This window comes from Terrapene carolina, unplaced genomic scaffold (genome assembly GCF_002925995.2).
Source record: "Terrapene carolina triunguis isolate 2854851 unplaced genomic scaffold, T_m_triunguis-2.0 Scaffold461, whole genome shotgun sequence".
In the NCBI taxonomy this organism is placed as follows: Eukaryota; Metazoa; Chordata; order Testudines; family Emydidae; genus Terrapene; species Terrapene triunguis.
This window is the reverse complement of record NW_020664812.1, coordinates 359,722-374,271: the sequence shown is the minus strand read 5'-3', so window position 1 is coordinate 374,271 and position 14,550 is coordinate 359,722. Positions and strand designations below refer to the sequence as shown.

General features: G+C 55.3%; 1 protein-coding gene across 1 annotated transcript; it reads left to right on the top strand.

Moving 5' to 3' along the window:
- The first annotated feature begins 10,184 nt into the window (after positions 1-10,184).
- On the top strand, positions 10,185-14,297 carry FBL (fibrillarin). Its single transcript, XM_026658549.1, has 9 exons — positions 10,185-10,270; positions 10,776-10,850; positions 11,317-11,496; positions 11,867-11,961; positions 12,206-12,376; positions 12,590-12,722; positions 13,150-13,262; positions 13,767-13,912; positions 14,097-14,297. The coding sequence occupies exons 1-9, from the start codon at positions 10,261-10,263 to the stop codon at positions 14,119-14,121; spliced, it is 948 nt and encodes a 315-aa protein (XP_026514334.1). The 5' UTR covers positions 10,185-10,260; the 3' UTR covers positions 14,122-14,297.
- The last annotated feature ends 253 nt before the right edge of the window (positions 14,298-14,550 follow it).

Below are 14,550 nucleotides of genomic sequence, written 5' to 3'. Positions count from 1 at the left end.
GGGTCACCCGATGAAATTAATAGGCAGCAGGTTTAAAACAAACATAAGGAAGTATGTCTTCACACAACACTCAGTCAACCTGTGGAACTTGTCGGCAGGGGTGGGGATGTTGTGAAGGCCAAAACTATAATTGGGTTAAAAAAAGAACTCAGATAAATTCCTGGAGGATGGGTCCATCAATGGCTATTCAGGTGAGGGGTGGGGTCATGCCGGTGGGGGGGGGGTCATGCCAATAGGAGCAGGGGAGGAGTCATGCCTATGAGGGGCAGGGTCACACTGGCAGGGGAGGGGTCATTCAGGTGCGGGCAGGGGTCATGCCGTTGTGGGCAGGGTCATTCAGGTGAGGGGGCAGGGTCACACCAGCAGCAGGCAGGGTCATTCAGGTGAGGGGTGGGGTCACGCTGCTGGGGGGGGGGGCGGGGGAGGTGGCCACGCCGGCAGTGGGCAAGCTCATGCTGTTCCTGGAAGTACCAGAATAGCCTGTATTCCAGGAGTGGGTCAGTGGCTCCCTTCCTGGGGGGCTGTAAATTCAAGTGACCAGCGTTCCAGGTGGTAGCCCAGCTGGAAGAAGGCACTAAAAGCTCGGTGGTGGGGAAGGAGCCTGAGTGGCCTGGCCTGTATTTAAGACCCCAAAAGATTCATGGGGCGGGGTCCACCCAGAGATAGAGTTGGAAAGACTTTGGCTTCCTGAAGCCACCTAAGACCCTGAGCAGGCGCTGGTCAGCTTGTTGCATGTGGACGGGAACGTCTGTCGGATTTCAGTGGTTTCTCTGTAATGCTTTTACCCAAAGGACAAGCGGCCATTGCTGTGTGAAGGCTGGGCAGGGACGCCTGATGCTGGAGCTGCTGGAGAAGGGGTGACCACTGGCGCAGCAGGTGGGCTGGGGAACGGGGAAGACACACTGAGGTGCAGCAGGACGGCAAAGCTAAGGTCTCTGGTCGGGAGGGAGACACCAGTCTCCACCCAAGCATGGTGGCGGCTGGGAGATGGAAATCTTTAAGCAGGTGCCCTTGGCCAAGATCAGGGGCACGGCGCCAACCTCATGGTGTGCCGGGTGATGGGGTCTGGGCGCAAGACCCTTGGACAATGGGCTAGAATGGTTCCAGAACCAGGCAAATGAGGGACAAGGGGCTGTGGGGAATAGCCCTCAGCCGGTGGGGAGTCACGTGGGGGATGGAGTTAAGTTGTCCCAGTCTCCCTCTGTACTGGGACGTTCTCAAGGCTGATTCCCCACTCTGGCACTTCGAGTGCACAAGGTGGGGGCCCGCAAGGATTCTAAAAATTAATACTGGCCACTCCAGGCTTGTATTAAACTCCCAAGGTCACAGCTTCTCTCTGACCTTGGATGGGTAGATGCTGCCACCACCCAAGTTCAAAAAAGCCCTTTGAGAACCCAGGAAGACGCACTTGGGAATTCCTCCCTGTGGGGTGCCCTCAAGCCCTTTGACCCCCCCCCTCTGGGGAAGAGCTGAAAAAGAAAACAAAGGAAATCAGCTGTTGCCACCAGCTAATTAAACAACATGTGAACAAATCTCTTAGAACAAAAAAAACCCAATCCTGTTCTTAAAAAAGGTAAATTTTATTAAAAAAAAATACATCTGGAACTTAGGCTATTGCTAGATTTAAAATGAGCAAATATAATAATTAAGCATCAAGAATGGTTTTCTTGAGGTCCAGCTTAATGGTTACAAGCAAAACAGAAGCATTTGGAGTTAGCACAGCGGAGTCCAAAAGCCATAAAGAAAAAGAGATAAACCTAATCGTGTCTTCCTAAACATTTCCTGATCTACTTACATATCTGGGGTTTCAAATTAGTAGTTTCTATGTATGATCTGATGATTTTCATACCTGGCCCAAAGCTTTTTACAGCATCGCTGCTCTGTCCCTCTCCAGGAGAACAACACACACAGACAAAGGGAAGCTTTTTACCAATTTTAAAAACTTCTAGCCTTCCCATTGGCTCTTTTGGTCAGGTGCTCACTCCCTTCCTTTTACCTATGGACTTTTTAACCCTTTACAGGTAAAGCAAGTAGAGAACCGCTACTAACAGGGATTTTATAGCTAACTGGCTGGCTGGGTGTCCATAAAAGGGAGCTCCCCCCTCCTTTATTTATCACAGATGTGCTTGAGGACAGACTATAATGGGGGTGGGGCGGGGTCTTGTTACTGGTAACAGTGTCTGAAGCCTCTCGCCTAGACACCGGACCAGGGCAGTGCGGACCAAAGCCGTCCTCTCTTCAGTAGGATGAGCTTGTTCATTCTCAGCCCAGTTCCGAGCAGGACAGACACCTGGGCACGGTGATGCACATTGGCAGGGGCCGCCTCCTGGGCCGGGGTACCCGTCTCACCATCGCTTCCTAGCTGAATTCTGCCGTACTGCAGCCGATTGCTCACATGGGGTGTCGCCGCTCATTAGGCAGGTGCTTTGCACCGCAGCATGAAATCTGACTTCTGTTCCTCCTGGGCAGAGATGGGAGTGACGCCCTGGCCCCGTCTACACTGCACCATAAGCTGGGGCTCCTAGAACTCGAGTGAGCAGACCCTGGGTTTGTTAACCTGAAGCTTGAGCGTCTGCACTCGTTTGCAAACCCATGTTAGGAACTGTTGGAAACTGGGTCCCAACCTGGAGTGCCAGCATTACGTTATTCGGAGTCCAACCACCCTATTCCAGGCCTCCTACCCCTCCTCCAAAACATGGCTCTGTGCCAACATTCCACTTTCCTGGGGGGGGGGGGGGCTTGACCCCCCCACTCCGCCCCAAGCCCCGCCCCCACTCCACCCCTTCCCCCAAGGTCCTGCCCCACCTCTTCCCAACCCCATTCCGCCCCTCTCCGAGCACACCCCACCCTTGCTCCTCCCCAGCGCCTCCTGCATGCCGCTAAACAGCTGATCACTGGCGGGAAGGAGGGCTGGGGGGGAGGGAGAGGAGCTGATCAGTGGGGCTGCCGGTGGGTGCTGAGCACCCACTGTTTTTTTTCCCATGGGTGCTCCAGGCCCGGATCACCCATGGAGTTGGCACCTCTGGCTCTAGCCCTTTATTCGTGGTAACATGTAGTAAAACTTGACTGTCGACCAATCTTGACTGCCCGGAGGACAAAGAAAGTCAGCCCGTGGGATACTTTTGGCGGACTCCCAGAGCAAGAGGCCAGTGGGGCTGGGTCTACACTGCAGAGCAATAGGGTTTGAACCCCAGGGCCCGGCTCGACCCAGGCTCGGACCCTCCACCCCTGTGGGATGCTGGTCTGAGTCCTGGGTTAGTGTGATTTGTGTGAGGAATCTCACTAAACCGGGTGACTGGGCAATAAAATGGCAGATGAAATTAAATGTTGAAAAGTGCAAAGTAAGGCACATTGGAAAACATAATCCCAACCGTACATATCAAACGATGGGGTCTAAATTAGCTGTCACCACTCAAGAACGAGATCTTGGAGTCATTGTGGACAGTTCTCTGAAAACATCCACTCAATGTACGGTTGCCACGTGTGCGGTTTTCAACTGGAACACCTGGTCGAAAAGGGACCCTGGCGGCTCTGCTCAGCACCGCTGACTGGGCCGTTAAAAGTCCGGTTGGTGTAGGGCAGGCAGGCTTCCTACCCGTCTCTGCACAACTCCCGGGAAGCAGCTGGTATGTCCCTCCAGCTCGGGGTGGCCACGGGGGCTCTGAGCACTGCCCCTGCCCTGAGCACTGGCTCTGCGACTCTCATTGACCTGGAACTGTGGCCAATGGGAGCTGCGGGGCCGGCGCCTGCGGGCAGGGGCAGCATGCAGAGCTGCCTTGCTGCGCCTCTGCCTAGGAGCCGGAGGGACGTGCCATCCGCCTTCTGGGAGCCGCCTGAGGTCAATGCCGTCCAGAGCCTGCACCCCAAACACCCTCCCACACCCTAACCCCCTGCCCCAGCCCTGAGTCCTCTCCTGTACCCAAACTGCCTCCAAGAGCCTGCACCCCATGCCCCCTCCCACACCACAACCGCCTGCCCCAGCCCTGAGCCCCCTCCCCCACTCCGAACCTCATGGCCCCATTCTGGAGCCCCCTCCTGTACCTCAAACCCCTCATCCCTGCCCCCACCCCAAAGCCCTCACCCCCAGCTGGACCTCTCACCCCTCCCACACCCCAACCCCCTGCCTCAGCCCAGTGAAAATGAGTGAGTGAGTGAAGGTGGGGGAGAGCGAGCGATGGAGGGAGGGGGGATGGAGTGAGCAGGGGGTGGGCAGGGGCGGGGCCTCAGGGAAGGGGTGGGGAAGCGGCGGGGCAATGGTGTTCAGTTTTGTGCAATCAGAAAGTTGGCAACCCTAGCTCAATGTGCAGCATCAGTCAAAAAAGCGAACAGAACGCTAGGGACCATTAGGAACGGGAGAGAGAAGAAGACAGAAAATATCTTAATGCCACTACATAAATCCACGGTACGCCCACACCTTGAATCCTGCGTGCAGTTCTGGTCGCCCCATTTGAAAAAAATATATAGTAGAATTTGAAAAGTACAGAGAAAGGTAACAAAAATGATTAGGGATACGGAACAGCTTCCGTATGAGGTGAGATTAAAACGACTGGGCTTTTCAGCTTGGAGAAGAGCCAATTAAGGGGGGATATGATAGAGGTCTATAAAAATAAAATCATGGCTGGTGTGGAGAAAGTAAATAGAGAAGTGTTATTGACTCCTCATAACCAGAGAGGCCGCGGGTAGAAGAGGCCGGGGAGGCTAAACCTCCCCAGACAGCGGGCCCACCACCTTTGGAGAGCACTGCTGCTGAAAGAGCGGGTGCCCCACCCCAAGGTCCCGCGCGTGCTTGTCCGAGGCCCCAACTTCCCTCAGCCTCTTCCTGCCCCACTCCACCCACATGGGGGCCTTGAGGGAGGGGTGAAGAGGCAGGCGCGAGCAATGATCAACTGGTCGGCTGGTTAGCCAGTGGGTGGGGCTAGCAGGCAGGGGGGCTGGGGGAGGGGGTGAAGAGGTGCGCGCATGCGAGCGGTGAGCCAGTGGGCGGGCGGGAGGTGTGTGTCTGGGTGACGGGGCAAAGAGGCACGAGTAGTGGTGGGGGAGCGGGGCCGGGGGCAGAGCATTGACGGGCCTTTCAGCGAAGGAGACTGAGCAGGGATGGGCCTTGGGGTGGGGCCACGGCCCGGGCATGCCTAGCCTCCCCGAATGGAGGAGTCACGTGCTGCCCATGCTCATAACACAAGAACTAGGGGTCACCAAATGAAATTAATAGGGAGCAGGTTTAAAACAAAGAAAAGGAAGTATTTCTTCACACAACGCACAGTCAACCTGTGGAACTCCTTGCCAGAGGATGTTGTGAAGGCCAAGATATAACACGGTTCAGAAAAGAACTAAATAAGTTCATGGAGGATAGGTCCATCAATGGCTATTAGCCAGGATGGGCAGGGATGGTGTCCCTAGCCTCTGTTTGCCAGAAACTGGGAATGGGCAACCGGGGTTGGATCACTTGATGATTCCCTGTTCTGTTCATTCCCTTTGGGGCACCTGGTATTGGCCACAGTTGGAAGACAGGATACTGGGCTGGATGGACCTTTGGTCTGACCCAGTCTGGCCGTTCTTATGTTCTGAGTTCAAGCCCCGGGCTCACATTGCAGTGTGGACATATCCTCTGGCCCCTTTTCTTCTCTGGGGCTCAGTCGGAGCCAGATCCCTTTCCTGTGTGTCTGGATCGGCCCCATTGCCGTGATGCTGTTGTATGGCAGGTGAGTCCATCATTCTCGCCTGCCCCGATGACTGTCAAAGTCCCTGGGACATGAGCCCCACCGGACAGATTGATGAGCATGCAAAGCTGGACTGTGCTGGACTACCAATTACCCAGGAGGGAGGCAAACCCATTGGAGACCCACTGATCTCTGGGGCTCTGGGTTAGAGACCTCGTGCCCATCTATTCAGCTGGGGGCCTGCGTGGGCTCCTGGTTCTGACTCTTGTTATTTATTCTTTGCTTGCCTTAGGAATGGTGCTGGATAGATAATGCACAGCTTCCCCATTGAAGTGACAAAGAGTCCTGTGGCACCTTATAGACTGACAGACGTATTGGAGCATACATCGGCCAGACTGGACAGTCCCTACGTAAAAGGATAAACGGACACAAGTCAGATATTAGGAATGGCAATATACAATAGGAGAACACTTCAACCTGCCTGGACATACAGTAGCAGATTTAAAGGTAGCCATCCTGCAGCAAAAAAACTTCAGGACCAGACTCCAAAGAGAAACTGCTGAGCTTCAGTTCATTTGCAAATTTGACACCATCAGCTCAGGATTAAACAAAGACTGTGAATGGCTAGCCAACTACAAGAGCAGTTTCTCCTCCCTTGGTGTTCACACCTCAACTGCTAGAAGAGGGCCTCATCCTCCCTGATTGAACTAACCTCGTTATCTCTAGACTGATTCTGGCCTGCATATTTATACCTGCCTCTGGAAATTTCCACTACATTCATCTGACGAAGTGGGCATTCACCCACGAAAGCTTATGCTCCAAAACATCTGTTAGTCTTTAAGGTGCCACAGGACTCTTTGTTGCTTTTTACAGATCCAGACTAACACGGCTACCCCTCTGAGCTTTAGAGTTAATTTTTTCAAAATCCCCATGCAGAGACAGATGAACCTGAAATTGTGATATGTAGCTCAAGGGCAGGGATGGAGCACGGGGTCTGAATCTGGGGCCATTTTGCCAGGGTATGCTGGAGAGGCTGGCTAGCTGGGTACAGGGAAGGCGCTGAAGATGCAATTTCACAAAGCCCAGTTCACGCGACAGTCTGCAAAGAAGCCACATGGTGCATAAATCTAGCCACATCAGCCATGCTCATGTTTCCCTCTGTAAACCTAGAGGCAGGTATAAATATGCGGGCGAGAATCAGTCTGGAGATAGTTCAATCAGGGAGGGTGAGGCCCTCAACACAAGAGCTACCACTAACCCTGTGTGACAGGATCCCTGGGGTGCAACTTGGAAATAGGGTACCGCTGTGCCCCCTTAACTCTCCAGCCTGGGCTGTCTCTCACAATGCTTTGCTAGTGACAAGTAGCAAATCCCTCCAGGTCCTGTTATCACTCAGCACAACAGCATGTGGAGCCCCACACCCAGCTAGATTGCATGAATGCTCCCAGAGCCACTCACAAATCACACAGAGAAAGGCACCAGCCAAGTACCCCAGCTCCCAGCCTTTGATTACAACTCCCCTGCTGATTAATGGTCGATTAACACCCTCCTGGGCAGAGGTCACTACCCTTGTAGTAGAGATTCTCAAATTTACAACATATTTCACTAACAGCCATACAGCAAAATCTTGTAACTTCATACATACTAACGATACACATATTTGGACAGAGCAGCAGGTTTCAGCAGATCAGGACCTTTCATATATCTCACACAGCATGCTTTGTATGAAATATGACAGCCATATATGAATGATGAATATGGAGGTTCCAGGGTGCTACTTTGAGGTACAGTGTGTCATACCCTGGGCATTAACAATGTCTGCGGCCACTAGGGGGTGACATGACCCGATACGGCATTTTATTGACAATCAGCACACGGGGCACCAGCTGCCTTTGTGCTTTGGGGAGAGGAACTAGATCTCCAAGTGCTTTAAAAAGGAGGCCCGTATCATTATTAAGAAGGGGTGGCCACACTTACTGACCCTCCGAGCTGCACAGGAATGAGAGCCGGGGCGTGCCTTCTGGGGTAATGGGGCTTCAGCCCTGCAGTGGGCTGGTAGGACTGGGAATGTTTGCTCTGGGGGGAGAGAGGTCTCGGGGCTTCAGCCCTGTGGGGCATGCCTGCTGGAGCTCGAGGTTTCTGCCCTGCAGTGGGAAGGGGGGTCTCGGGGCACCAGCCCCACGGGAGGTGCCTGCCAGGGTTCGGGGCTCTAGCCCTGCTCCTGCTGAAGCCCTGAGCCCGGCAGATGCACCTTGCAGGGCTGAAGCCCCGAGACTCCCCTCCTCACTGGCCAGAAGGCCTGAGCTCAGACCCCAAGTCTGGTAGGAGGAGAATGGGGGGCATAGGCACCAACTTTTCCTGGCGCCGGTGGGTGCTCAACCCCCCTGCCCCTGGCCCCACCCCGACTCCACCCCTGCCCCTGTTTTATATTTTACGTAAAACAGTGTATTTGTCTTGAAGTGCTTGGGAAAGCTCAGCTCAGGTTACAAAGGTTGGTGCATTGTCCACTCCGCCCCCATTCCAACCCCTTCCCCAAAGTCTCCGGCCCAACTCTGCCCTCTCCCTGCCCCTGTTGGACCCCTTCCCCAAATCTCTGCCCCGGCCCCGCCTCTTCCCCCAGCCCGCCATGTTCCCCCTCCCCCTCCCCCAGCTGGGAGCTAGGGGGAGAAGCAGGGGAGGAGGCAGAGGCGGAGCAGAGCTGCCGGTGGGTGCAGGGCACCCACCAATTTTTCCCCATGGGTGCTCCAGCCCCGGAGCACCCACGGAGTCGGCGCCTATGAATGGGGGGGGGGGGGGGGGAGCATGGGGGAGCATTTTTAAAATGTTTGTTGATTTAAATTTTCACAGTTGTTGGAAATTATGCGGGGGGTGGGAAGATGTCAGACAATAATTATTTAATGACAATAGACATTGAGATTCAAACAGTTAAAGCTTTATAAAAATTGTCAACATCACATACACAAAGTAAACAGCTTTAAATCAAACTCTAATACGGTCTCAAGCGGCGTTTATCTTACGTTGCCTCTCTATAAATTTTCAATGATTATTGATGGAAATATTTTTCTGTTTGTTTCTGAAATTGATGTTTACAGACATTCACTGATAAAAAATCTACTTCCAATCTCTATGCAATACTTTAATATAAAAGTTGAAATGAAATGAGTGTAAGCATTGTGACACTATCGAAACAATAATGTTTCAAAGGTCCCAAATTGATTTTTTTTTAAATTTTCCTTTCATGGGAAATTTTTGTTTCACTGGAAATTTTGAATTTTAGGGGGAATATTTTTCATGGGAAATTTTGGAAGTTTTTTGCAGGAAATTTGGGAAAAAATTGATTTTTTTCCATGAGAAGTTTCAGATTTTTTTTAAGCAGAAAATTGTGATTTAAAAAGAAATCATGGGAATTTTTTATTAATTTTTTTTGTGGGGGAGATTTCAGACTTTTGGTTTTGCTGGAAATTTTGGGGGGATATTTTTCCAGGGAAAATTTCAGAATTCTTTTTACAGGAAATTTTTAATTAAAAAAATTATGAAAAATTTCAGAAGTTTTGTTTAGTGGGTAAATTTGAATTTTGGGGGGCAATTTTTTTTCTTTGGGAAATTTTGGAGTTTTTATTTCACAGGAGATTTTGATTTTTTCAAAGATTAATTTTCCATGAGAAAATTTGGAATGTTTCATAGGAAATTTTGATTTTCTTTTACTTTTGTGGGAAATTTATTGCATTAAAATGTTTGGAATATTTGTTTTGCAGAAATTAAAAAAAATTCCATGGGACATGTCAGATTTTTTTCATGGGAAATATTGAATTTTGGGGGGGAACTGTTTCCAGCATGAAATTTCAAAATGTTTGTTTCCTAGGAAATTTGACTTTCCTGCGGGGCAAAATCCCGCGGTTTATAGATTAATTAGAACATAAGATCTGCCAGACTGGGTTCAACCAAGGGTCCATCTAGCCCGATATCCTGTCTTTGACAGCGGCCCAGCCATACCACAGCTTCAGGGGCAGAGCACAGCACAGGGCAATTTTGGAGTGATCCACCCCTCCTTCCCTCCCTGTTTCTGGCAGTCAGAGGTTTAGGGTTGGCAGGAGCACAGGGTTGCATCCCTGGCCATCTCAGCTAATAGCCAAAGAACTTATCCAGGCCTTTTTTGACCTCAGCTACATGTGCTACAATTACAGTGGCAAGGAGTTCCACAGGTTAACAGATTCATTAACTCCACTATTATCCCGCAGGGTGCACTGCCCCAGCTTGCTTGGTGTTTGGTCTCCCCCCACCTCAGCAGCTCAGGGGCTGCACCTCAGTCCTCATTACCCTTATAGCCACCTGGCCTCATCAGCCCTGAGGGGGAGGAGGGGCGGTGTCCGTCCCCCCCAGCCCCTGCCCTGAAGCAGTACACGGGGATTGCTACACGCATCCGTGTCGGGGTGGCGACGCGCATGCGCCGGCGGCGGAGACTACATTTCCCGTGGTGCCTCCTGCCGGCGGGCTGAGCGAAGCTGTTGTGCGCATGCGTAGCGAGGGCTCTTCCGGAGCAGGGCTGCGCGTGCGCGGGTGGCTCTGTTTGCAGTGTGGCGGCTCGCGGCGCTAGTGGAGCAGCATGAGGCCGGGTGAGCGCGGGCGGCCCACGTGGGCGGGAGGGGGTCCCCGTGTCCCCGCAGAGGGGGGGGCTGATGAAGGGTGGCGGTCAGTGGGGGGAGTCACGTGGCGTGGGGGGACGCGTGTCCGGGGGGGAGGGGTTGAGGGGGTCACTGTCTCTGGGAGATGGGGGTTGGGGGTGTTTGGGGGGTACCGTGGGGATCGTGTCTCCGAGGGGAGGGGCGCGGACGGAGGGTGCTGGAGAGATGCCGGGGGGCAGGGCGGATGTGGACTATCAGGTGGGTGGGGTGTTGGGGTGGGAGCCCCATGTCCCTGGGAAGGGCCGGAGAGGGGGGCCAGGGGGGATACTGCGGGGGGGGGGCGTATCCCTGGGAAGAGCAGTGATGGTTGGGGAGCGGTGTTGGACTGCAGGCCGATCTCTGTCTCCCCTGGTTTTGGAGGTGTGGGTGTGGGGTGTGTTGGGGTGCTGGGGGGGAGTGTTGGGGTGCCGTCTCTAACTCTCTGTCCTGGTTGCAGGTTTCAGCCCCCGCGGGGGGCGTGGTGGATTCGGGGACCGTGGAGGAGGCCGAGGGGGCTTCCGGGGAGGCCGAGGTATGTGCCCTGTGTGCCCTAGTGGCATCACTAAGTCTGGGGGAACTTTGTGGTCAGGGAGGAGTGCCTGACCGGGGAACCAGCCCTTCTCCCTGGCTGTTTCTAGCGCCCTCTTCTCTCCTCCCCCCCCGCCCCCGCCTGGCTGGGCAGCATCCACTGTTGCAGCCGTGTCTGCAGGGTCTCCCTGTCCAGTGAATGAACTGTGCCCGTCTTCGCACAGTGGCCATTGTCCATGCAGTCAATGTCCACCCTGAGCCAGAGTGTATCCTGCCCCAGCTCTATTGGGGTGCCCTGGCCAAACCCCTGCCTGAGTCATTTCCCCCCGTGCGATCTCAGAGGGACATTGGTCCCCTTCACATCCTGTCCCAAAGAGTCCAGCTGCTGTGCCCCTCCCATTTCCACACAAGGCGGGAGCGCTGGTACAGGGGGTCATGCATGTTACTCCCATCTCCTCTCTCCCTTGTAGGTGGTGGGTTTAGATCTCCAGGCGGAAGCGATGGAGGCTTCAGAGGAAGAGGAGGCGGCGGCGGTGGTTTCCGAGGAAGAGGCGGGCCAGGCCGGGGCGGCCGTGGAGGCGGAGGTCGGGGTGGCCGAGGAGGGTTTAGAGGAGGCAAGAAGGTGACTGTGGAACCCCATAGGCATGAAGGTAACCAGCCAGGCCATGGGTGCTGGAGCGGCATGAGATGCACGAGTTCTCCCTCCTGGAGCAGTGGGGGCCGTGTGGCCAAGGTGGCCTGTCCAAATGGGAGCAGGGTGGCGCTGGGGTTCATGACCAGATGCTGAGCCGTGCTTGATCGCGGCACAGCTGGGGCTGAGCACGGTGCAGTGTTTCTGATACTGCTATTGGGAGGTTGCACGGCTGAGCCATAGCTTGGTTGCCCAGCTGAGATCCCCTCATGATTCTCAGGAGCGTTCGACTACTTCCCGTAGCTGGGCGTGTTCCCCCTGCTCTCCCCAGCTCGGAGAGGGGGCTCCTCCTGCTCTGATGGCTTCCCATCTCTTTCCCTCCATCCCAGGCGTCTTCATCTGCAGGGGGAAGGAGGATGCGCTGGTGACAAAGAATCTGGTGCCTGGCGAGTCTGTGTATGGGGAGAAGAGGATCTCAGTGGAGGTAGGCGGCCTTGCTAGGCGGTGGTTGGGGGGAGGTTCAGGGGAGCACTGCCTGTGCCAGGACTCGGGGGTGGGATGGTGCCAGCCTGCCTGGGCAGCTCCAGTGTTACCGGAGCGGGTGCTGTCACAGCAGGGAGGGCGTTGGGGGGTGGGGGAGGATGCCGCTATTGAGCATGCTTACGGCCAGCTGGAAGCCCCACGGGGAGCTGAGCAGCTCATCTCTGACCCCACTGCTCTCTCCACAGGACAGTGAGCTGAAGGTGGAGTACCGCGCCTGGAACCCCTTCCGCTCCAAGCTGGCGGCGGCCATCCTGGGCGGCATCGATCAAATCCACATCAAGCCGGGAGCCAAGGTCCTGTACCTGGGAGCTGCCTCCGGGACCACGGTCTCGCACGTCTCTGATATTGTGGGGCCGGTAAGGAGCCTTTCCCTCCAGAGCCACTGCTGGGCCTGGGTCTGTAACGGGGTGGGAAGTGGGGAGGAGGAGATCTAGAGGGTCTGTCTCAGCTGTGCTGAAAGAGGACAGTGCCTGGTTGCCTTGCAGTGTCGGGGTGGGGTGGCAGGGAGAAGAGAGGCTTCTCTGCTCTTGGGGGGGAGATGGCTGACCTCGGCTCTCTGCCGCACCCAGGAAGGTCTGGTCTACGCTGTGGAGTTCTCCCATCGCTCGGGCCGTGACCTCATCAACGTGGCGAAGAAACGCACCAACATCATCCCCGTCATTGAGGACGCTCGGCACCCGCACAAGTACCGCATGCTGATCGGTGAGTGCTGTGGGGGGGACAGGCTACAGAGCGAGGATCCCTCGCCATGCCCAGGATCCAGTAACTCCCCACCTCCGCTGATAGAAATGGCTTTCTCAGCGGGGGGGGGGGGCGCTACAGAGTGAGGTCCCTCCCATCATGCCCAGGGTCCTGTAACCCCCACAGAACGGTTTCCCCAGCTGTGGGGGGAGCTACCAAGAGAGGTTCTCCGCCATGCACAGAGCCTGGGCTGATGCTCCCCACTTGCACCAGGGGACATTGGGGTTCCCTCTCCCCAGCTGCTGTCTTGGGTGTCTTCCGAGCAGCAGGCTGGAGGCCCCCTGCGCTCGGGCTGGATTGCGGGGCGTTGAGGGGATGGGCCTGGCGCCGCCCCCTGGCTGGGGGGATGGCGGAGGCAGGCATCTAAACCACCCTCTTCTCCCTGCAGGGATGGTGGACGTGATCTTCGCTGACGTGGCCCAGCCTGACCAGTCGCGCATTGTGGCCCTAAACGCTCACAACTTCCTGAAGAACGGAGGGCACTTCGTCATCTCCATCAAGGTAATGGCAGCAGGGCCTGGCTTCTGCCCCTCCCAGTGCCCCAGGGGTGGGACCCGTGGGTTGTCTAATGTTTGGGCTCAGTGGGGAGCCTCCTGGTCACTTGTTCCTGGTTATTCCAGTAGTCCCCAAGGATCAGGGGGGTTTGGTGCGCAAGGTGCTGCACAAGGATAGAGTAACTCCCCTGCGCTGCAGTCCTGTGCATTGGGATCTATTTTTGGGGTCCTGTGGGCCATCTCCTCTGGCCCAAGCTGGATCCCCTGGGCTTGCAGGCACCATGTGCAGACGTTGTCTCTTGTGGAGGTCTGCTGGATCTCCTGGGCCAGAGCTGGTCCCTCCAAGCCCTCAACTGGAGGACCCTGTGTGTCCCTGAAGGAGGGGGCTCAGCTGTGGGGCAGGTTCAGGGCTGGCAGGGAAGCAGCTTTCGGCATTGGGAGGGGATACCCAGTGACAGGATCGCTCGTAGAGCGGGGGAAAGCTGCTTAGCTGCTCACGGCTTCCTTCCAGGCCAACTGCATCGATTCCACAGCGGCGCCTGAGGCCGTCTTCGCCTCCGAGGTGAAGAAGATGCAGCAGGAGAACATGAAACCCCAGGAGCAGCTGACGCTGGAGCCCTACGAGCGAGACCATGCTGTGGTGGTGGGGATTTACAGGTACGGCTGCACCGATGTGAGAGGTGGGGTTGGGGAGGAGAGAATGACTGGGTTTGCCCAGCAGAGGGATTGGGGGTGTCCAGTGGGAACGTGCATGCAGGTGCGGTGGGTAAATGCTTGCCCTGTGGGGCTGGGAGACCGCTCTGTTCGGAGCATGGATCTAGCCCTTGTCTTTCTATTCCAGACCTGCCCCCAAACAGAAGAAGTAGCATCTCCTTGGAGTTCCTTGTTACTGGGCCACCAGGCCGGATTCTATCGTCTGCTGGCATTGGGCCTGGGAGTGCTCCCTGGGTGTGGGGTCGTCTCGCTGCCCACCCTCCCTCTCCCCCGGGACTCATTTCTATTCTGCTTTGTGGATTTTTTTTTTCTCCAGATGTATTTTTATTAAAATATGGGAAAATGGTAGCAGCAGGTTTGTGTGTGCTGGGCAGGCAGTTCACACGCATGAGTAGTGACCCTATCTTCAGTGGCTTCCACTTGGGCCATTTGCCCTGCTCCCCTCCAACCCTGAGGGTGACTGTCGGCCTGGGGAAGCTCAGTGCCTGCTGGGGACGGGTGTGGGTTTGGCCTGGTGGGGAGGCGACTGCCCCCAGCCCTGGGGGGAGTGTCTCTGGGGGAAGCCAGGGGGGCCTGTTCCT